Source organism: Diachasma alloeum, unplaced genomic scaffold (genome assembly GCF_001412515.2).
Source record: "Diachasma alloeum isolate Michigan unplaced genomic scaffold, Dall2.0 Dall_scaffold_00343, whole genome shotgun sequence".
NCBI classification, from domain to species: Eukaryota; Metazoa; Arthropoda; class Insecta; order Hymenoptera; family Braconidae; genus Diachasma; species Diachasma alloeum.
Window position 1 is genome coordinate 98,109 of NW_021680482.1, and position 23,617 is coordinate 121,725.

General features: G+C 37.8%; 3 protein-coding genes across 5 annotated transcripts in view; 1 reads left to right on the top strand and 2 right to left on the bottom strand.

Annotated features, from left to right (window-relative positions):
- The window catches only part of LOC107040822 (cyclin-dependent kinase 14), a 17,575-nt gene extending 9,291 nt beyond the window's left edge, over positions 1-8,284 (bottom strand). The window contains exons 1-4 of one of the 2 annotated variants that reach the window (XM_015261081.1): positions 7,525-8,284; positions 4,776-4,865; positions 4,497-4,625; positions 1,204-1,786 (exon numbers count right to left, since the gene is read on the bottom strand). In XM_015261081.1, the coding sequence (XP_015116567.1) occupies positions 1,204-1,786; positions 4,497-4,625; positions 4,776-4,865; positions 7,525-7,573 (851 nt within the window). In that variant the 5' untranslated portion in view covers positions 7,574-8,284. Of the gene's footprint in view, positions 1-1,203; positions 1,826-4,496; positions 4,626-4,775; positions 4,866-7,524 lie in introns of both variants that reach the window. The other variant, XM_015261080.1, reaches the window with a different exon arrangement.
- A 1,770-nt stretch (positions 8,285-10,054) lies between these two features.
- LOC107040821 (puromycin-sensitive aminopeptidase) lies at positions 10,055-17,130 on the top strand. Of its 2 annotated transcripts, none has more exons than XM_015261078.1 (5): positions 10,055-10,472; positions 10,575-10,819; positions 12,722-12,878; positions 14,186-14,508; positions 15,222-17,130. In XM_015261078.1, exons 1-5 carry the CDS (start codon positions 10,245-10,247, stop codon positions 16,978-16,980), a joined length of 2,712 nt encoding a protein of 903 aa, XP_015116564.1. In that variant the 5' UTR covers positions 10,055-10,244; the 3' UTR covers positions 16,981-17,130. The 2 variants fall into 2 exon arrangements, with proteins under 2 accessions (XP_015116564.1, XP_015116565.1); XM_015261079.1 differs by lacking the exon at positions 12,722-12,878 and adding an exon at positions 12,937-13,087.
- Positions 17,131-22,052: 4,922 nt separating this feature from the next.
- LOC107040766 (DNA-binding protein inhibitor ID-3) lies at positions 22,053-23,532 on the bottom strand. Its single transcript, XM_015260986.2, has one exon. The coding sequence runs from the start codon at positions 23,194-23,196 to the stop codon at positions 22,840-22,842; it is 357 nt and encodes a 118-aa protein (XP_015116472.1). The 5' UTR covers positions 23,197-23,532; the 3' UTR covers positions 22,053-22,839.
- Positions 23,533-23,617: the final 85 nt, after the last annotated feature.

Consider the following 23,617-nt stretch of genomic DNA (forward strand, 5'->3'; position numbering starts at 1 on the left):
GGATAAGGATCGTAGGGTAAATAGACCAACAGATAGGCTGTTTCAACTTGATTTGAGTATTCTGTAGACAATATGGTAGAAATTGTACTGCTAATTTTAATTTTTTATTATAATACTAATGTGTAATGATATCAGACATCCCCAAAGTGATAAATTTTAAATAAAGTTAAATTTTTAAGGAGTCAATAGTTAATAGTACTCATCAATGGTAAATCATTGAAGGAATGACAAAATAAATATCAACATTGCAAATTATTTTTAAAATTTTAAAATTTTAAAAATTCCTTCTAGGAAATTTGGATATGTTTGTCCAGTAGTCAATTTACAATCCCGTATTTTCAATTATTCAATTTCCAGTCAATTGAAAATTTTAATTGTCAATTATTTTATAATTTTATAGTTTCAAACCAAATATTACTAAAATTAATGAGTGATACCGATCCCTAGTTTGGGCTGTATCCCACTTTTTAATTATTGTTTTTTAAGGAATCGTTCAAGAAACTTTAGTTCCTTGTTTCGGAGATGAATTCACAATCAATAAGAATGAGGCCGTGGTGAGATCAAGCGATTTGATGATGTACATGTTATTCAATATTGAAACATCAGAAAAGAGTGATTTTACCCTACGAAACATAACAATTCGATTTTTAACGTCTCATTAGATGCAAGAAGGGCAATTTGTGTTAGATAAATTCACAATTATCAAGTGTAAAATCCGACAAATTCGGTTCCTCCACTTCACCACAATTTATCTAAAGTCATCAATTGTACGATAAAAAATGGTTTTACTGGCTTGGCTATTCTCTTGAAAAGTGGTTGAAATTTCGTACATGCGGGACTCAAGCGAACTTTCAAGGGATTTCGTTATTGATAACTCACAATTCCATGAATAAATTAAATTTCAGTTTGATTACTCCCCAATTTCATCGTTGCTCGCTACCGAATAATGATCTTATGATTGAAAATTCAGGTAAATCACAACATTCCCGTGTTTCTACTGCTAAAAAAAATGAAATTCCCCTGCACTTTCCTGAAATTTCCTGATTTTTTCCTCCTAAATTGAATTCAATGTCGCTCTTCTAAAAATTATCGCATGAATATGCGTCAAAATTTCATTTTTTTCCAACAGCCCGCATAGCAAAAGAAATACCGATCTCCCCCCTCTGCCCCTCGACAATCACAAACACAAAAAAAAACATTTACCTGCGGTGACAATAAGCCAGTCCCCGTAGCAGCTGGAAGAGGAACAATTTCACATTTCTTGGATCGAGTCCACCGCCCCCACTGCCATACCTCTCCATATACTGCGAGAGATCGGTGTGAACAAATTCAAAAACAAATGTAAGTGTTTCACGCGTATGAATAATATCGTGTAGTGTCACGATGTTACTGTGTTTGAGCTCCTTCAGTAGACTGGCCTCACGTATGGCAGTAAATGGTGCGCCCTCCTCCTCCTGAAGTCTGATCTCCTTAAGTGCAACGACCTGTTCAGCCAAATGGCTGTAACCCTTGAACACAGTGGCATATGAACCCTCACCGAGTTGCTCCAATTTGATGTAGCCCTCGGATTTACCAAATGGTGAATCACCACCGAAGGCTGAAAATCTTTTGGTTCTCCTCGGTGCTGGATCTGGCCCAAGAAATACCTCTGATTTTGGTCTGGGGGGCTTGCGAGGTCTCAGAATCACTCTGGCCTCTTCCCTGATATCCTCATCCAGTAATTTTGAGTCACTGGATACTGACAGCTGTCGGTGTACCCTCTCATGATCACCCACACCACCCCACTCTGCGACATGGGATATAGATGTTGAGGTAATCGACTTGGCTGGAGGAATTGGGTTGAAATTTATACCACATCATTGATAATGGTTTTATTTATCTAATAACGGGACACGGAGAGAAAAATTCAATGAAAATTACCAGGAAAAACGTAAAAATTACCTTTCAAAACGTAATCCACTAGCGAAGTAAAATTCAATAATAAGTGTGAGTTGAAACTGAAATTGTGCGAATCGCCACGTAAATTCTACGATTTGTTTTGTAAAAATTGACCATCCGTCTGATGACTCACCCCTGTGCGGACAACAATTCGTTCCGTAATTTTTCGTTCATAAAAACTTGCTTCATAAAAATTGTTGAACGTTCAAGAATCTTTGATTTTGGAGGCATAATAAGTCGGGAAGTTTCTGTAAGATTTTACTTCTTCGGGAAAAATTACGTGACAATTTCGTACTTTGTTCGCTGATGAACCTGAAAATTCACTGAACGTTTCATATTTCTTCTCTTCCATTCCTATAAAAATTGCCGGAAAACAATTCCCCATTGCGGATTACAGGAATTGTTCCCGTAATTTTTACTGAATATTTCTCTCCGTGTACGATCAACATCCAGCATTGGGGTTTTGGATAAGATTCACAGAGAAATACGGGCTAGTTTCAGTGAAAAATCTCTGATTTTCACGATTATAATTTCTCAAAATTATAATCGTTTTTCATAATCGTTTTTTATCATTTTTTCAGTAATTTTGATTCAAATCTAGACTTGTTGTATTTGAATTGATGCAAGTTTTCTCTTATTTCAAGGGAAAGTTCGGTCCTGAATTCAGAACATTCTGGTTTTTTATTGGCGGTTTTTATAATTCGAGAACCCCTCACGGACGGGGCCCTTTTGTTTCCAAGCGTGCTGTGCGCTCGATAAAACTAGAATGCGATGACTTCTAATCAACGGAAAATTATGAAAAGGATATGTAATTGAAGCTACCGTATTCCTTTTTCCGTTATTTGTTTGGTTGAGCTATTTTTCATAGGCTTGGAAATAATCAATTTGAAGATAATCATCCGCATTTTCATGGGTCGATACATGGTTTAATCCCCTACGTGAGGAGTTAATCTTATTGTTACGACTATTTTTTGAATTATCTCTCAAATTTATAGTTTAATCTCAATCTCATTTATGTCCGTTGTCGTTGAAAGTTTATAGCTGAAATATAGACTCAATTAATATTGAGTTAATGGTCAATTATTTAAGCATAATGTAGTTAGGGACGCTGTTCTTCATTGGAGATTTTTTTTTCACTTGAAAATTGAGGGACCAATACTCGATCCGTATTTGTTTGCTTGAAAAATTATGAAGTTACATTCAATTAAAGACAGGTAGAGTGCAGACGTTCCCAATTAACTATCAACTTCCAATTTCCATTATTTATTGAAAGAAAATAATGCACGTCTAGCATTTTTATCCAACAAGAAAAATGGGATGCGACACACCAGTCCATGAAGTACACTGAAGAAAAAAAAGTCCACAAATAAAAGTTGTTTGCTATGATTAATGAGATAATTCAAAGAATTGTGGGTTTTATCATTGTCCATCTTCTGGAGACGACAGATATCTGATTTAAAAAATCTGATCTGAGGCCGAAACTTTTGATAACACTTTGTTCATGAGTCGTTTTTATTATTCGAGTGTCGCGCTCAACATTTGGAGGACGTATCATGTAGATATTTGAATTCCGCTATTTCAATTCCGCAATCTTATCTCTTATAAAGTGAAACTAAACGGAAATTATTTCACGAAAAAATGACCTCATTTTTTGGGACAATCAAATTTGTTTTAATGGTAAATATTTTCGAGACTTGGCAACCATTGACAAACGAGTTTTTTGGTGAAAGTAAAACTCGTTTTAGAATTTTTTTTTCTTCAGTGTATGAGAGTAGAGTGAAAAATATGAGGCACATATTTTTCATGTTGGAAAATAATGAGAAATTCGCAAACTGTAGCTAATTTACCAAAGAACTTTTTCATTGGATCTAAATCTCTTTTTTTCAACACAAGAAAGTTCATAAGAAAAATTCTGTATCATTCCTTCTAGTTTTCTCAATCACCTGTCTCGCATACATTTTTTTCCAAAATGAAGAAATGAGTATTTCACATTCTCAATTTAAACTTCAACGCTTTGTTCATGATTCGTTTTCCATGTACATGTAGGTATTTTGATTCTCCTTTTAATGATATCTCTTAGAAATTCAAACTAAATGAAAATTATTTTGCGAAAAAATGACTCCAAATTTGTTTTCAAACAATAAAATCCGTTTTAGTGACAATTTTTTTCGGAATTTAGCAACCTCTAGCGTGCGATTTTTTTTGGTGAAAGTAATACTCGTCTGATACAATTTTTTTTTCTCCAGTGTATGAGAGTAGCATGAAAAATGTGAGGCCCCCATTTTTCACGTTCAAAAATAAGAGAAATTAACAAGGTGTAGCTAATTTAGCAAAGAACTTATTCATTGGATCAGTCCTCTTTCTTCAACTCAAGAAAGTTCATAAGAAAAATTACCCTACCTCTCTTGCCCAATTGTCACTCACCTGTCTCGCATAATTTTTTTTTCAAAGTAAAGAAATGAGCACTTGATATTCTTAATTCAAACTTCCTCCATAACGACGGAAAAATATGCAAAACCCCAATAATTGAATATACGAACATCGAGTTATTTACTCACCGTAACGTCGATCCTTGTCCACAGGTAAGTTGCCGTTTCGCTCCAAACGGTCTAGGAACTCTTCCGAGAAGCCATTGTAAGCCAATGAACCTCTATTCGCCACATCTTCAGCTTCCTCCTTCGATATCGCTGGAAATCATCCACATAATCACAATGTACTTTCTTCATAACTGACATTGATTCTATCTTCATTATACGTATGAAAAGTTAGGCATTAAGTTGTCTGGGAACTTCCCAAGATTTCCCCAACCAACTTGCTCAAACAAAAGTTGAACTTACAGAGTCTCCCGAAACTGTGACTGAGTCGTTTTTTCAGCTTTTGTACCCTGCTCAGTGCGCCTCCTTTCTTCTCTCGCATTGTCACAGTACCTGCGGCACAAAAAAAAACATAACTCCAATACGAAAATTAATTTTTACTAATTCATTGACTTTGAACAATCGATCAAATAAGTAATTGTCTTTCTTTAAAATAAAACAGCCTTGCTATGTTTTTTTAAATTTTCAAATGTTTTGTAACGGTTCAAAATGTAAATGAGGGTGGAATGGGGCCCAAATGGAAACTCTGATGTTTGAGTGTTCGAACGGTTTTCATTGATAAAAAAGGCTAAAGTACTTGAATATCCTTGAAGACATGTTGTTAGAAAGAACTTCGCTAACGTGGCTAATGTGCGATTTTAGACCCTTAAATTTAAGGAAAACTTTCAAGAGACACTTATGTTTCTGTTATCACTCATTGACGAAAACAAAAAATTTCTTCCTTCGTTGAATAAACGAATCGAGAAAACGAGCTGATTTTTCGAATCTTTCAGAATCTGAAATTATCTTGATAAAGGCGGTGGGGAGGTTTCAGAGAAGAATTCTACACAAGAATTGTTTTTATATTTTCTCGATTATTTCGAGGAGAATTCACAATCAATAAGATTGAGGAATTATTCAAACGTAACGATTCCCATCTTATGCAATATCGGATTATCTGTAAAGTGAATCTTTTTCGAGGAAAATGCGTCAGAAAATTTTTTTCCGTTCGAAATTGAATTCTCTGGAAAAAAAAAGTCTCGGCGGACTGTTTCTCGTCGTCACAGTAGCTGCCACAAAACAGCGAAAACCCATTACTCCAATAAAAATTAATGCACCTACGACAGCAAATCGATCGATCTGTGCGATTTCGAAAGAACGATTTTAATCACGAAAAATTGATTGCTTATAAATTAATTCAGTTGTAAAATGGTAAACGGAGATAAGTCGACTTATCTCCCAGTTGAGTTTTTGAGAAATATCTCCGAATCTAAGGGAGATAGCGAAATTGTCGTAATCACATTTATTGTAGCACTCAATCAGCTCCACAAAAAAGGTCATAACATAAATTTTGCTATCTCCCTTAGATTCCGAGATATTGATTGAAAACTGGTCAATACTCAAAAATGACTTATCTTTTTTTACCACTTCCCTACTGAATTATCTATGTAAGAAATGGTAATCTTGGAAAAATTCTATTTTTCAATTACCTTGATGTTGATCTATCGAAGACTATCTATCTATACATTGCAAAATGTCGATTAATTTTTTGAGATTTCGAAAGAATTATTTTTAAGGCAGGTCATTGTTTGTTTATAAATTATTCATAAATTGAAAGAGGTCGTAATGTAGAAAACTTGGAATTTTTCTGTCATGAATACTCCTGGAAAAAATCGTGGACATTCTATTTTTTCAGATGTTTAAAATGTTTCATTACGGTTCAGAAGGGAGAATTAAGCCTCGACCTTTGAAGTTTACATAATAAAACCTGCATCAACCTAGGGTCAAATGGGGGTGAAAGCTTTGATGTCTATAAATATTCAAAAAGATTTCAATGAGAAAAAACTCAAGTATTCCGATATCCTTAAAGACATCGTGTTAAATACAGAATTACCTCGCTAATGATTGATTTTACAGAATAACGTTGAAACCCATTCTCTTTAAAATCAAATTAATCGCCCAATTAAACCCCCGATTTCTGAAATAAATTCCCAGTCAACAAAAACGATAAAAAAATTAAAAAATAACAATTCAACATTCCAAATTCCACTAAAAAACCGTTCAAATCCTCCGTAAAATCCAGGCTGAGGCTGCCAAGAAGACCGTCATCCGAATGTTCCCCAAAAATTCAATTCTCCAAAAAAAAACCTGTCGCCTCCTCTCCTCCCTCCCGCAAAAGCCTCCGCCACTCCACCAAAAATTACTACACCCACGTCGATAAATCGATCAAATATGTGCTCTCCCATATCACAAGTAATTGTCAAGCACCTCAATGTCACCTGAACAAAGTAAGCCCACCCTGACATCACCCGCCGCCTGGAACCTTATTAATAATTCTGACGCACCGCCTTACCCATTCCCCCCCGAAAACCCCGCACTACCCCACACCAAAGGGCTCCAAAGTAATCAATGAATAAACAAGCCTCAATGAATCAAAGCATGAATCGTTAAACCGTAGCAGGAAGTACTCACGCAAACAATTGTAAAATTATCCTCAATGACTCATTGAGCTTTTCAATAAAAAGAAGAAAAAAAAAACAAAACAAAAAAACAAAAGCTGAGAGCCCTGAGAGCCTTACCAACAATTCATCACTGTTAATGGAAGAACGTAAACCGGCTCTTCCATTACCATTATTTTTTCTCCTGATATAAATAAGTGACCCGTCCCCTCACCTCTCCCCCTCGCTGGTGAACTCTCGGACAAACCACCCCCTCACACAGCACACTTGACACACTGCATATCCGACCCCTTTTCCTCCCCCATTATGTTTCTTAACTTTCTTTCTCCTCATTGTCTCCTCTTCTTTTGAACCGAACATTTGAAAACTCTTTCACTCCATTTCTCCCTTTTCATCTCCCAAACTAGCTTAACACAGATGAGTGTCGAGGGGGTCTGGGCGGAGGGGGTCAGAGGGAGAGAAAGGAGGGACTGAAGGAGCGAATGGGGAGAGAGAGAAAAAGTAATTGAGAAAATGTTGAAATGGTAAAAGGTCGTGACAACATAGCAACTCACCACCCTCTTTGCTCTTGGATGCCGCCGAGCCCTTGTCCTGGCAGTACATGATTACTCATTCACTTGGACACATCACATATGGGCGGTGACGCGATCAACTACACTATTTAACAATCCACTACCTTGTTCATCGATAAATCACAATTATCACTGTTAGCACTGTTATTTTATCGATAAGTCATGAAAATAATTGATTTCCTCTTTATGTATCACATTCATCCGTGTGCCACCTTACGCAGTGACGTAGGCAAGCACGTTCCTCGGCCAGTGGGAGCGATCGCCATGGAACAACACAAGATCCGTTTGCTCCTCACGCTTTTTGCAGGAAAAAATCGGGGGTTCAGTGGGTTCTCCGGGTTCAGGAGGGGGAGGAGAAGGATTCAGTGGTCCAGGAGCATCGCCAGGAGTCTCGGAATTTGTACTGAATTTTTTTGCTCTATCTCTCGGGGGCCGAACGCTGGAGTTGTTTTGGTGATCGGGGGTCGACGTGCTGCACCAGGTGCATCAGTGGCCCCAGGTGTTTTCAGTTGTCCTGGGGGATTTTCAGGCACGCCATCGAGGGTAATGAGTTTATCGTCGGTGGAATGCCACTAGTCGACGGGAGTTGGGATTAATTCACGGTACATTCACAATTTAAAAAATATTCCACTCGCGAAGGCTGAGGCGAGACTCTTTATTGGCTTTTTTTTAGTTTTTTTTTTCGCTGGACTGACTGCCCCCGAGAGTTTGGCGGATCCTGCCCGCGCCGCACACAAAAGTATAAAACTGAAAGCTACTGGAGAGTGGTGAACTGCTCTCCCCTCCTATGGGTTTGCAAATACTGGGAACAGGAAATACAGAAGTGATCACGAGGGAACTGCGGCCGGCGGGTTGTGAACTCGGCTTTAGGTCGGCGATCAAAAGTGCGTTTTTTGGGTTTCCTGGGGTTTAAGGGCGGTTTTTTGGGAGTGAGAGGCGATTGGGGAGGGGATTTGAGGTTTGTAACGTCTTGTGGGTCGATTTTTACGGAAAAAGGAGGAATTCGAGGGCTTTTGGGCTTCGCAGAGACATCTGGGTGCCGCTCGGGGAGCTTCGACAGCTTTATTAGACTCTGTCGGTAAGAATCATTTGACATTTTTGTCATTACGATTTTTCGAGGTTTAAATTCATCGATTAATCGACTGATCAATTTTTATTGATTGATAATTAGGGGGCTCAGGGGATTTTTCAAGATTTTTCGTCATTTTCTTTTTGATGAGCTGAAATTACGCGACGTCTGGGGCTGCTTCGAACAGTTGAATTTTAATGATCGCGAGGCAATTAAATAATTAATTAAGAGGAGACCTTAACAATGCCACCTGTGCCATTAGCATCATAATAACAACGGTTGTCACTCCCACTCCGTTGGTAATAAGTGCATTCACTGTGCAATGCGGCTTTGTAACTCAATATTCAGTGGATAGAGCAATAAAATCCACCACCGAAAGCTCGATAATTCAATTAACTTCTACCATTTCCCGGTTTTTAATTGAATTACGAATGAAGACTTATGTGGACCGCATCTGCTCCAAAATGACAGCTCCAAAACAGATCCGATCAATTAGCCCCTCATGTATAGATATTCCAAATTTTTATTTTTTTCCTCATTGAAGTAGTTTTGAAGAAAATTGCGAGCTAATAAAAAACATTTGCTAGTTAGTACTTTTTTTTAAATAAATTTTTGAAAAATCACCCCTGAAAAAAGGTGTTATCGGGTCTTCAACTCGGGTTTTCAATTGAAGGCCCGAGTTGAAGACCCGAGTTTGTATCAAAGATGTCAGACAAGATATGAATGTTTTTTTGGGCTCAAACGAAAGAGCGGGTCGAGAAATGGCGTGCTAGGACCTCTAAAGATGGTTTTGAACCAGGGGAGACTCCTAGACCCCAATGTTCTATACATACTCCTAGACCCCATTGTCCTCCTAGACAATGATGTCACAACTCTGCTTTTCAATTGAAAACAGATATCATCTTTAGAGACATTTGTCATGTTTAGAGGCTCTAGCACGTCATTTCTCGACCCGCTCTTTCGTTTGAGCCCAAAAAAACATTCATATCTTGTCTGACACCTTTGCTACAAACTCGGGTCTTCAACTCGGGTTTTCAGTTGAAATTGGAATTGTTAATTTGCACAATAATAGGATTGCATTGACGATTTTATCTTAACTCGCAAAAATCTTCAAACAATTTGCTATCGATTTGTGATAAAATTTTTTGGAAATAATGAAATAGAGGGGATAACGCCTTTTTTTTCAGAGGTGATTTTTTAAAAATTTATTTTAAAAAAAGTACTAACTAGCAAATGTTATTTATTAGCTCGCAATTTTCTTCAAAACTACTTCAATGAGGAAAAAAATAAAAATTTGGAATATCTATACATGAGGGGCTAATTGATCGGATCTTCCAAAACATTACTTATGCTTCAAAAGATCGCAATGTTTTTAAAAATATTCCCCATTAGCGCCCTCTGTAATGCAGAATAAAAAATTCGTCCGAATTCTGGGCACAACTGTGTCGAGCCCCCAATAATTTTTCATGTTATTTGTGGAAACAGTTTCCATCTGTTTCGGCTTCTGTAACCTATTGCATTTCCATTGTGGGTCGTGGTTGGTTGCGCCTGTGAGTGAGTTGGCACAAATGTGGGGGAGATAAGGTATTTTTCTTCTTGACAACTTTTTCAAGGAAAAAACAGGAGGAAGTCGATGATAATTAGTACGACTAGACAGGTGTTGCGAGTTGTAGTTAATTCTGTTGCGATACGGAGATTTAATTATTCAAAGGGTGAGTTATTAGTTGAAGTTAAAATGACTGCTGACAAGAAACCCTTCAACCGGCTTCCCACTGATGTGAGACCGTATCATTACGAGATAAGCCTCACCCCGGACCTCAAGAATTTCACTTTCGAGGGGACGCAGAATGTCGAGATTGAGGTAAATAAGGGGAAAGGGGTTTTATTTTTTGGTGCCTCGGGGGGGATATCAGCAGCCATATGTCTAACATAACCCCTAAATACGGCGATTGTCATTCCTCAGGTGAAGAATTCGACTGAGAAGGTCGTTCTTAACTCACTCGACATCGATATCAAGAAGGTCGTCTACAAGAATGGCGAGGGTGCCAGTTTTGAGGCGAAAAAAATCGACGTCTCGGTGGAGAATGAGACGGCCACTCTCCTGTTTCCTGAGAAGCTACCAGTTGGCAAGAATGGAAGACTTTATTTTGATTTCGTGGGGGAGATCAATGACAAGATGAAGGGATTGTACAGAAGCAAGTACACTGGGTAAATAGACTTTCTCTTGAGAATCACAGTGATTGAATATATAGGGGCACGTATAAAAAAATCGTACAGAAATTTTCTATACGAATTGCGTATAGAAATTCTATAGGATTTCCGTATACGATATTTGGATGTCTATACGAATATTTTCTGTACGAATTATTTCTAGGGAAGGTTGGGGTAAAACGGACACTTAACTTTTTTTAAAATGTTGATTAGGTGTTGAAATGTTGATGAAATTCAATAATTTTTTTTCAATGCAAAGATCATTTCAGTAGCGAAGCGGTAAACCGGGTTAAGTCGATTTTGACTATTGGCCAGTTTTTGAAGAGTATCTCGGAATCTAAAAGAGATAGAAAAATTTTTGTCGTAACTTTTTTTGTAGATGCAATTAAGTCTTATAAAAAAGGTCATGAGCAAAATTTCGCTATCTCTCTTAGGTTCCGAGATATCCGTCAAAAACTGACGAAAAGTCAAAATCGACTTGACCCGGTTTACCGCTTCGCTACTGATTTTTTTCCCTTTGTGATGAGCCTAGACTGAGCTCAATTGATGAATTTGTTTCTGAGTTATGGGTAATTTTAAAAAAGTCCAGAGTCCATTTTACTCCATCCTCCCCTACACATAAATTTTTATTTTCATACGAAAGATGTCTAAACGTTCCAGAGAAAAACGTAGGGAAATGTCGCAACTCCATACGAAGTGTTTCGAAACGTGTGGCGGTGGGTCGCATAGGATCAAACCTATAGAAATCGTATAGAAATAATTTGTATAAAAAATATCCGTATAGAAAATTTCTATACGATTTTTTCATACGTGCGGAGGGTGGGGTAAAATGAGTTTAGGCTCATCACAAAGGGAAAATATTCCATTTCATTAACAATTCAACCCGTCATTAAGGTTTAAAAAAAATCAAGTGTTCTTTTTGCCCCACCCTCCCCTATTTTTGGAGTTTTTGGATGGAAACTGAGGGAATGTTTGAGGAAGGTGGGGGCAGATGGGGGGATGGTCTAGGGTTGATGGGAATTTATGTTTTTGGGGGTTTCATGGAGTTTAGTCTATATCCACTTTTGTGAGAAGTTTTTCCGTTTTTATTTCGAAGAGTATTTTCACGTTATAAGAGAAGCTTAATTTGAACAGATGGTGATCGGTATTTATAAATAGTATCAGCTGACTCAGTTGAAAGGTTTGGTCTGCAGACAATAATATAAAGAATAATGTGAAACTCGGTTTTCAGAAAAAAAAAACGGGATCAAAATAATTGGAAACGTTTTTGATCGTTTTGGAGAAGTTTTTGTCATTTTTTTTTTTGGGTGAAATTATTCTCAACACTTGCGGGTGAAGATCAGCTTCAGCTTTGAATTTAATTTTTTATTTTCAACCATCAAAAAGAAATTTCAGAACCTAAAAAAATAGAATGTCTAATTTTTAATGGAAATTCATAAAATAATTGAAACCTTGAAATTTTTCAACATTTCAACGTTTTTGGTATGAAAAATAATTTATGACTAATCAATTTTTCATCCTGAAATTAATTTCTTGGGGATTGCGAAACTGAGTTCATGTTGAGAATTTTTGAAAAAATGGTATTGACACCAAAAAATGAGGTCTCCATAATATTTGAAACGATTTCCATAGCTTATGTCTTGCAAAATGTGATCTGCTTTTTCCAAATTGTCTTCACACAATTTAATTGATAAATTTAATGATCGGAAGTCTCCACAGCTGTGTTGATACACTCAAAATGTGACTATTCCACTGAGATATCTCCACCTCCTCATCTTCCTAGAACGATAATCCACCTATAAAGAATTGTTTTTCTGGTTTGCGAAGCAATTCCTTATTTGCTTAACGATAACAATCAATTTACGTAATCACAAAGCAATTAAACACAATAAATTATAGTGCTGGAAAAGACAAAGAGCCTGTTGCCGTCACTTATCTCTGTCCCACTTCGGCACGCCGATTATTTCCGTGTTGGGACGAGCCAAGTATCAAGGCAGCATTTGGCATAACACTTAATCTCCACAATTTGCCCAATGCTATTGGCCTTTGCAATATGGTAAGAGGATATTTACAAACTCAACTAATTGGGGAAAATATGAAACATGCATTTGCAGAGCTGATGGGAGTGTTAAGTACTCGGCGGTGACGCAATTCGAGGCAACTGATGCGAGACGTTGCTTTCCCTGCTGGGACGAGCCATCATTGAAAGCCATGTTCGATATTACCCTTAATGTACCTGCTGGCCTCACGGCTCTTTCAAACATGGTGAGCAACGGATCGCAATGATTTACTAATCATTTCAAAATTTTATCGATTTTTTGTTTGTTTTTTTGCTTGTTGTTCGTTGTTATACACTGTTAACAATTTTTGACGGAAATTTTTGGTCCATTTTCCTGAAATTTTCATCACATTTTAGTTTCCCGGGAGTTTCAAGAAATTTCGTTATTGAAAATTTTATTGAAAAAGAATGAAAACTGTACGTTTCAATCCAATTTTTCCACGAAAGTTTATGGAAATCGAGAAAATTCAGGTAAATGTATTCTTGAATTTTTAGTGAATCGAAAATTGAATGAATATCAAATTTTGGGCCAAATTTTTTTTATGAATTGAGATGAATTCAATGTCACTATCCTGAAAAGTACTAGTCAACCTTTCATGGAAGTTGATTTTTTTTCTAACAGTGTATCTCGTTTTTTATGGAAATTCTCAACAAATTTATCAACTCATGCAAATGATTGGGAGGTTTTTATGATTTATGTCGTATGTTTTGATGATTTTTAACTGCAAATGCTATATTTTACAAAGAATAGAAGGCTCTAAATGTTTCATCAACTTTTCTTCAGGAATTGTTCAGTTTTTATGAAAATTCGTAAATTCGTGAATTTCGGAAGAGTTCGTAGATTGTAAATACGAGTTTCAAGTCAGGAATTAATAGGATTCTTGTCTATAAATTTTGATTTCAAGAAATTTATGAAATGCTCTGATCATTCTTCTCTTAAGTAATTTTTTTTTAATTCATAACTTTTTAAAATCATTTTTAATAAAAAACGGGGATAATTTTTCAAACAGTCAACTATTGCTCCAAATATTTGATTCTGTCAAACTCAATCCAAACTAAATCAAACCGAATGATTTTTAGTGATTTCTATTCATTTAAAAATTTTGTATTTATTATATATTTTAAATTGATTTCTTGGCATTCAAGTGTGTATGAAAATTAATCTACAAATGAGTATCAGATTTTGTTCTAAGTATTCAATTCCTTTGAATTACATAAATTCAGATATTTTTTTTTGTTTTTCTTTTTCTATTTAATCCACCCAAACAAGTCGTTCAACCCCTGAAATTTCAATATTTTCACAGCCCGTGGAGCGCGTGGAGAAGAAGGACAACCTAGAAATCATAAAATTCCAGAAGTCCCCAATAATGTCCACCTACCTCGTGGCAGTAGTCGTAGGTGAATTTGACTTCGTAGAGGACAAAACAACGGACGGTACAGTGGTCCGGGTCTACACCCCAAAGTCCAAACAAGAACAAGGTCGTTTTGCCCTGGAAGTAGCCACCAAAGTCCTCCCCTACTACAACAAGTACTTCGGCATCTCGTACCCCCTCCCAAAGATGGATCTCATAGCAATAGCAGATTTTTCAGCCGGTGCAATGGAGAACTGGGGCTTGGTGACTTACAGGTAAAGATGAGCAAATTTAGCCAATTATATTATTGATCATTTATGACATCTCAATGAATGCAACAATGACATGAATGAAATTCCACAATATTACCCACCATTTTAGTAATTGGTACTATTCTCGCAAATAGATTTTCATTACTTTCATAATAGATAATATTTTGTAATAATTTTCATTACTTTTTTAATGAATACTATTCTTCAGAGCATTGTAAAATATTTTAACACTCAGTAAGGATGAGCAAATGTATCCAATTATATCATTGATATTTTATAACATCTCAATTAACATTAAATTCAACAATATTGCCCAGTGCTTTAGTAATTACTACTATTCTCCAAATTATTTTTCAGTACTTCTTTAATGAATGTCATTCTTCAGGGCATTATCAGGGCATAAGAATGCGCAAATTGAGCCAAATATATTATTGATAATTATAACATCTCAATGAATATTAAATTCAACAATATTACCCAGTATTTTAGTAACTGCTACAATTCTCCAAATTATTTTTCATTATTTTCCTAATGACTAATATTCTTGAGGAAATGTGTCTAATATTTTACTACTTAACATTTTCAAAACATTTCCTTTTTTGATAATATTCAACTTGCTATTTTTCTGGTCGAAACAAAACTTTTTTGAGAACCTGTTCGTCTTTTCCTACTGCATCATTACTGAAATACCATTTTCTGCCAATTTCTCCTTACAGAGAGACATGCCTCCTGGTAGACCCCCAAAACACATCAGCAGTCTCAAAACAATGGATAGCATTAGTGGTAAGTCACGAACTCGCCCACCAGTGGTTCGGTAATTTAGTTACGATGGAGTGGTGGACACATCTGTGGCTGAACGAGGGTTACGCATCCTTCGTGGAGTTCCTCTGTGTGGCCCATCTGTTCCCCGAGTACGACATTTGGACTCAATTTGTCACCGACACATACATCAAAGCCCTCGAGCTCGACGGTTTAAAGAACAGTCATCCAATAGAGGTGCCAGTGGGCCACCCATCGGAGATCGACGAGATATTCGACGACATATCCTACAACAAAGGTGCAAGTGTCATCAGAATGCTTCACGCCTACATCGGCGACGATGACTTCAGAAAGGGAATGAACATTTACTTAAAAAGGCACAGTTACAGTAACGCCGAAACCGAGGATCTCTGGGCAGCTCTCGAGGAGGCCAGCAACAAGCCAATTAGAGCTGTAATGTCCACCTGGACAAAGCAAATGGGATTTCCAGTGCTCAAGGTAGACGAACGTCAAGATGGAAACGACAGAATTCTCTCCTTATCTCAGGAGAGATTTCTGGCTGATGGATCTGTGGACAAGGACTCGAGCCTCTGGATGATTCCAGTGAGTGTCAGTACCTCAAAATCCCCAGGAGAAGTGGCCTTCAGTACTGTTATGAGCGATAAAATCAAGGAAGTGGTGATCAAGGACGTGCCTGAGGGCTCGTGGATTAAAATCAACCCAGGAACGATTGGATTCTACAGGACACGTTATACACCTGAGGCACTCTCCTCCCTGATGCCAGTCGTGAAGGATCGTTCACTGCCACCTTTAGACAGACTCGGTCTTCTCGATGATCTCTTTGCCATGGTACAGGCTGGCCACGCCTCCACGGTTGAAGTCCTCAGGTTCATGGAGGCCTTTCAACTCGAGGATAATTACACCGTGTGGTCGAGCATCGCGAGTAGCCTTGGAAAAATTGGGATTCTCCTGAGTAATCTTGAGAGTGAGGACAGCTTCAAGGCTTTTGGCAGGTCCCTCTGCAAGGATATTGCTTCGAGACTGGGGTGGGATCCGAAGCCCAATGAGAGCCATCTGGACACTCTTCTGAGGTCGTTGATTCTCAACAGAATGGCCTCATTCAGGGATGCTGATACCATCAGCGAGGCGAAGAAGAGGTTGCATCTTCATGTCACTGGGAAATGTGTTCTTGCTGCTGATCTCAGGAGTGCTGTCTACAGGGCTGCACTCTCTGATGGCGATCTTCAGACTTATGAGGCCATGTTGAAGCTGTATCGACAGTCAGATCTTCACGAGGAGAAGGACAGAATTCTCAGGGCTATGGGGGCCATCAGGGACGAGGAGTTACTCACTAAAGTCCTTGAGTTTGCCATGAGTGATGAGGTGAGGGCTCAGGACACTGTTTTCGCCATCATCTCGGTGTCCATGAACTCCAAGGGACGAATAATGTCTTGGGAGTTCTTTAAGAGGAATTGGCAGATTCTCATGGATCGCTATTCTGGGGGATTTCTTCTTGCTAGACTCATTAAACACGTCACTGAGAATTTCTCGTCTGAGGAGAAGGCTGTCGAGGTTGAGAATTTCTTCAAGGAGCATCCCACACCTGGGGCTGCCAGGACTGTGCAACAGAGCATTGAGAACATCAGACTCAATGCTGACTGGCTCAATAGGGATCGTTTCGCCATTGAGAAGTTCCTTAAAGAACGCGGGTATTAATGTTTCTAGGGAATTTTTAAACCGTTTGATGGAGGTTTTTGTATTTCTTTTGTATTTTTAAGTGTGTTGCTAGATCCTGGTGTGGATCAAACGCCTTTGTATACTATCATTTCGAAAATATATGAATGTCATTCTGTATTCATTAACACATATGGTTTGTTTATTATTTTGAAGTGGCGGTGGTCCTCGGGAATTTAGGGGGGAAGGGGGGAGGGTTAAAAGTAATTTTCACGTTTTTTTAATGAATTATTGGAATGGGGGAAAATATGGGAGGATGGTTTCGAGAGGCAATTCTTCAGCTGCAAGAAAGGTCGTTTAACATTTCCTCCAGAAAGCTATTGGTTTCGAAATAATAACATAATTGATAAAAAAAGTGTGGATTTTTTTACTTACAGAGGTAATTTAGGTGGGGTATATCGTGGTAATGAGTGAATTCATGAGTGAATGTCGAGAGAAAATGTTATCTTTGACATTTCGTTTATAGAAGATATGGCAAGTTTATGGGTGAAATATTTTAATGAGTGGTTTCTTATCCTATTCTAAAAAGAACATACACTTAAAGTCGATAACTATCGATATCTCGCAAGTCTTTCACGCTTATTCCTTATTGGCTCCAGTCGTTTGAGGCGGCAAATTTAACTCATGATGATTAATTTAATTTTTAGATTTTCAATTATGACTGTTACAATTACAGCGCGCGTTTGCTCTCGTAACGTAAAAATGTCAACCTTGTTTTTTGTAAAAAAAATTCTCAGCTACAAAAATGGTCTCTTCCATATCTCCGGAAATGACGTACTATCGAGATAATTCCATATCCAACGAAAATGTCATTCTTGGTATTTCAACTGTAGAGGATGAGACAAGTTTATTGACGGAATAGAAATGCGCTTTAAGTAGGAAATTTCCTGTTTTTTTTACTGCAATCAAAAAGACGTAAAGCTACGAGAAAGATCGTTGAACATTTCCTCTAAAAAGTTATTGGTTTCGAAATAATAACATAATTGATAGAAAAAAGTGTGGATTTTTTATTTACAGAGGTAATTATTGGTGGGCTATATCGTCATAATGAGTGAATTCATGAGAGAATGTCGAGAGAAAATTTCATCTTTGACATTTCGTTTATAGAAGATATAACAAGTTTATGGATGAAATATTTTAACGACTGGTTTAACGGAAAAATATCAAACTGTTTTTCTTGTAAAAAATGTCCTCAGCTACAAAAATGGTCTCTTCATTATCTCCGGAAATGACTTACTATCGAGATAATTCCATATCCAACGAAAATGTCATTCTTGGTATTTCGTCTGCAGAGGATGTGACAAGTTTATTGACGAAATAGAGATACGTTTCAAGTACGAAATTTCCTCTGCCTCTTTGACGACTCAGGCGCTTCAATCACAAAAAAAGACATAATCTTGAACAACCGCTGGATCCCTTTCTTGAAATAAATGAGGAGCCACCCACGCCACCGAACGACCAATTCACCCGCAACATACGAATTATTGTCGAGATTATTTCATACCTAACAGAGAACTTTATCTGTGACATTTCAAAAATCATCGAACGGAAATTCCGTAAGACATAATCCTGAACGGCCCCGTCTCATCCTGGAAATAAATTACGCCCCTCCCGTGTCATCAATCATCATATTCCACCCATGCCTGCCCCCTGCCCTCAACATCAATTCACTCGCAACATGAGAGTTGCCGATTCCCGCGAATAGAAGTTATCCCAGCAAGGGATGCAGGATTTATTACCATGAGCTTATTTTAGTGATCTTCTCCCTTACAATAATTCAGTAGCGAAGTGGTAAAACGCTACAAGTCAACTTTGACCATCGACCAGTTTTCAACGAATATCCCGGAATCTAAGGGAGATAGCAAAATTTTTGTTATAATCTTTTTTGTAGAGCCGATTGAGAGCTGCAACAAATGTCATTACGAAAATTTCGCTATCTCCCTTAGAGTCCGAAATATTCCCGAAAAACTCGACTGGGAAATAAGTCGACTTAAACCATTTTACCCCTTCGCGACTGAGTTCTATGTATTTATTACAGACAACTTGCAAAATCAGTCGTTTTCGAAGCCAATTTTTCGGTCATGACGTCACGAAGACGATCGGGTAACGCTTGATTGGTCAACAAAGAAGAGAGTGGGGGGTTGTCGTCCTCCATTGGTCGAGGCGCACCTCAAGATTGGGTTAAGTCGGCTCGAGCCGTTCTGTGATTGGTCCAGCGCTTCAAAGCGTTTAAACTCTTCAACTTTTAATGATCAAAATAAAAAAAAATCATCAAAATAAAAAAAATCATCAATTTCGATGATTTTTTTAGTCATCAAAATTTTGATTTTTGTTGATTAATTATCAATTAATGAGCAATATTTCAAACGTTTGCGAATGAAAAATGAATTACTCAGGTTCCAAACTTGAGATTAGGAAACTGAAAAAAATTCTTGCAAGTTCCTTATTGTCGGTTTCGTAATCATTCTCAAACCATCCATTGACGTGATTAGTTATTATCTAACAAAAAATTTAATTGACGTTTGACATTTGACGTTTCGTTTTTATGGGACTGTCAAATTATTGAAAGAATAAAGGTGCCTTTTAAAAATAAAATTTCATCATCTTCCCGGCTTACCACCTAAACCCACTAGCTTCTGATAAATTAATGATTCCGATGAATCATCCAAACGTATCAACTCCGAATGAATAAATTCCGCGAGAAAACGTCAGTCATGAGAGCGCAGATTTAAAACGACAGTCGTCAACATCTCTTCAATCCCATCCTCTAACTGAATCACGATCCTGCCGCACCATCAATCATCATATTCCACCCCTGCCTCCCCCTACTGCCAACAGCCAGTTCGCCGGCTATATACGAATTGACAACTCTCCAGATTAGAAACTACTCCAGCATAAGATCATTCAAACATGTAAACTCCGAATGAATAAATTTCTCGAGAAAACTTCAGTCATAACAACGCACATTTTTTTAATTACCTAATCCTCAACATCTCTTCAACTCTATCCTGTAACTAAATGACGATTCTCGCGCATCGTTAATCATCAGATTCCGCCCATGCCTCCCTCTACTCCCAATGCCGATTTAAAATGAAATATAGGAATTGACAATTTCCGCGAATGGAAATCACCCCAGCAAGGGATATCTCAAGTGTATCGACAGAACAGAGGTGACTTCTAAGTTATTAGCTTCTGATAAATACCCAATCATTCAAGCACCGCAGAAAAAAATTCAGTAGTGAAGCGGTAAACCGAGTTAAGTCGATTTTGACTTTTGATCAGTTTTTGATGAATATCTCAGAACCTAAGAGAGATAGCAAAATTTTTCTCATGACCTTTTTTGTAGAACCAATTAAGAGCTATAAAAAGGTCATGACAAAAATTTTTCTATCTCTTTTAGATTCCGAGATATTCGTCAAAAACTGGCCAATAGTCAAAATCGACTTAACCCGGTTTACCGCTTCGCTACTGAATTCAATTCACGGAAAAAAAATTACTTGAGTATAAAATATACTTGATTCAATTCAAGTATATTATATACTGATATATTGATTCGAATCAAGTATATTATAAGTATATTATACTTGAATCAAATATATTTTATACTCAATTCAATTTTTTTCCGGGTTTCAGACTTGCGATCTCAAATTGGGACTTTCAAATATCTTAAATTGCGTTCTGGAATGCTCAACTTGAGACATTTGGAGACAATTTAAACCCTCTGAAAGTCTCAAGTTAAGACTTTCAGAAGGCTAAAGCTAAGATTTACAAGGCTCAAATGGGGCCTTTCGAAAGTCTCAATTTAAGATCTTTGAAGTCTCAAAATAATGATTTTTTTCCTCAACATCTATAACCCTATATTATATAATCCTCAATAACATCAAGGATTATACCTCAACATCTCTTTAATTCCATCCTACACCGAGAAAAAAATCTTATTCTACCAATCAAATTTTTCATAATTTTTTTGTTATGCACTGCCAATATTTCGATACGTAATATATTCATGATGTACCGCGCAACGATAGAGATAAATGAAAATGTATTCGAGTTCCATGAAGCGCAAATATTTCGGGATTTAAGCCATTGAAAATAATTTACTTCTCTCAAGAAAATATGGTCTACATATTAGGAAATTTTTCCTAATGAATAATAAAAATAATCATAATATATAATAATAATATAATAATATATATCAACTCAATTTCCAATAGATTGAGAATTCAGGGAATTTATTGCCTGAAATTTCACAATTTTTAAGCTTTTTCAGTGCCGTATGGACCTAAAATAATAAAAAAATAATAAAAAAATTATATATATTATATAATATTATATGTTATATAGGGGAGGATGGGGTAAAATGGAGACTTTTGTTCAATTATCTATAACTCAAAAACAAATTTATCAATTGAGCTCAGTTTAGGGTCGTCACAAAAAGAAAAACTTGTTCTTTGTCTCAAAAAAAAAATTATAAAATTTTTGAAAATACGAATTGATAATTGCCGCGACTAGAAGTTATCCCAGCAGGGGTGTACGCCTCGCAAGCACGAGTCCGCCGTATTGATCGTGTCTCGCGGCGTTTGTTCGCGTGCGCGCTCTCATCCTGGGAACTCCAGTAACGAAGGATACCCACGGGAACCCGTAGTCCACCCCATCACCGTTATGCTCCCATCCGCCGCCGAGAGCCACTCGACAATCACGAGTCGCATGACAACTGCGCCGAGGGTGTCTCACCCTCCTCTCTTCATCATCCTGCCCCTCCCCCCCATTTCATCTTCATTCCCAAGTCCTTCATTTCATTTTCTACGGGGAGTTCACACAAGGGTAAAATCTGACGCCGTCCAATCGTCACTAATGGCAGAAATGTAGTGGGGTTGCTTCCCTTTTTCCCATCATTCCCCGGGCCGACCCCCCTTCACCCTGGCTCCCACGGGGGTTGATCGATCGTGAATAATTCATTCAATGGCCAGCCAACCTCATTTCTCCAGCTCCAAACCAACTTCAACCCCCAAAATTAAACAAACAAATGAATGAATCAAGAATCAACAACATCGTTCATGGACACATTGTTCTTTAATTCTTTATTTTTTCTCCTCTCCCTCTCTTATTCTCTCTTATAATAAAAGCTTACAACAACCCGCTTGTCGATGTATTTACAGCCTTTCAGTCTTTGCAAATATACAATATTTGCGGGTATTCATCATTTTCCATTTACTCATCACTCATCATCACTAAAATAATATTACAAAGAACGATAACAATAATTATAATAATCCGTGTGAATGATTACAATGAATCCATCATTCTCTACGTTAATTCTCTGTATATCTACAAATATAAATTGAAATAATAATCTGGGACAGGGTGTGATCCATAAAAAATATGAGAAATTTCAACAAAAAGAAGTTCGCTGGAAGATTGAGTCGCACAAAAAAAACAAATCCTCGAATGAAGACTCAGAAAGCGAAACAAAGAAAAATGTCTCAATTATTACGAGGGAGGGGACGCGAAAGGGGGATGTGCAGTGAGGGGATGGGACAGTGTATCGATTTCGACGAGGTCGTGCGAGGAATGCAATGAGTTTATATATCATATGCATATGTACAGTATTTACAGTCTCTCCCGAGGAACTGGGATTCACATTTCTCGGGACAATAGTCTCTCTCTCAAAAACGAAAAAACTTCACGGAGAATAATGCAGCCGTCGAGAGCTCCCGTTGAGCAGTTGCGGACGGTTGAAGGTCTCCACGTAATCCATCCCCCAATGTACATTGTCTCCCCGCTTCCTCTTAACGCTCCGTTTCCTCTTCATAACTCGATTCATTGATCGTTTTTTGGTGGTCACCGTTCGGCAACAGCAGCAGCCGTGGGTGAGCTTGTGCCTGTCGGTGCATTCAACAGTGGTTGCAGCGGTTGTCTCGTTGTCGTCTTAACCGTATTATCCTGATGTATATTGGTCTCCTCGAGTGTTGTTTGTAAATCACATATGTACTCAATGACCCTCTGGATGACCTCGAGTTTCGATAATTTACGTTTTCTCGGCATATCAGGAACAAGGGACCTGAGCTTAGTGAGATATGCTGCGACCTCCTCGGCCTCGAGGTCACGTCGGGTACCATTTATACCCAAACTACTGTGGAGCACCCCACGACTCGGTGGTACACGACCCCCAACTGGACTCACAACCATCGCCTTCATTATCGTTATGATGAATAAATTATTGTTCAAGTTATTTTGCTCAAACGATGACGCGCACGTCGCACACTTCCGTGGGTTTATTATCGATCGTATTCGAATGACACGAGTTTTCACGATAATTATTCACCTCGAGTATCTCCAGGTAATTAGTCACTGCACTTTGGTGGCTCACGTGATCACAATTATTTCACTGGGTCTTGGCCGATTGGATTATGGGGTTTGGGTTTCCCCTTTGACTTCTTTGATGATTTTTGTCGAGAAAAATAATCACTGGTTTGGTAATTTGGGGGTAATTGCCTGCTCTGGGCTCGACAGATCGAAGTCAACTGGCCGCCGCCCCTCACCTGAGCTTTCTTATACCCGTCACCCCCCACCACTCGTGATTCCTGGCATCGACGCATTCCCCTCAGCGCGCTACGAG

Coding starts and splice junctions, on each gene's coding strand:
- LOC107040821 (XM_015261078.1), top strand. CDS start 10,245: ATGATAATTAGTACGACTAGACAGGTGTTGCGAGTTGTAGTTAATTCT. Junction 10,473..10,574: donor CGCAGAATGTCGAGATTGAG/GTAAATAAGGGG, acceptor GTCATTCCTCAG/GTGAAGAATTCGACTGAGAA. Junction 14,509..15,221: donor TGGGGCTTGGTGACTTACAG/GTAAAGATGAGC, acceptor TTCTCCTTACAG/AGAGACATGCCTCCTGGTAG.
- LOC107040766 (XM_015260986.2), bottom strand. CDS start 23,196: ATGAAGGCGATGGTTGTGAGTCCAGTTGGGGGTCGTGTACCACCGAGT.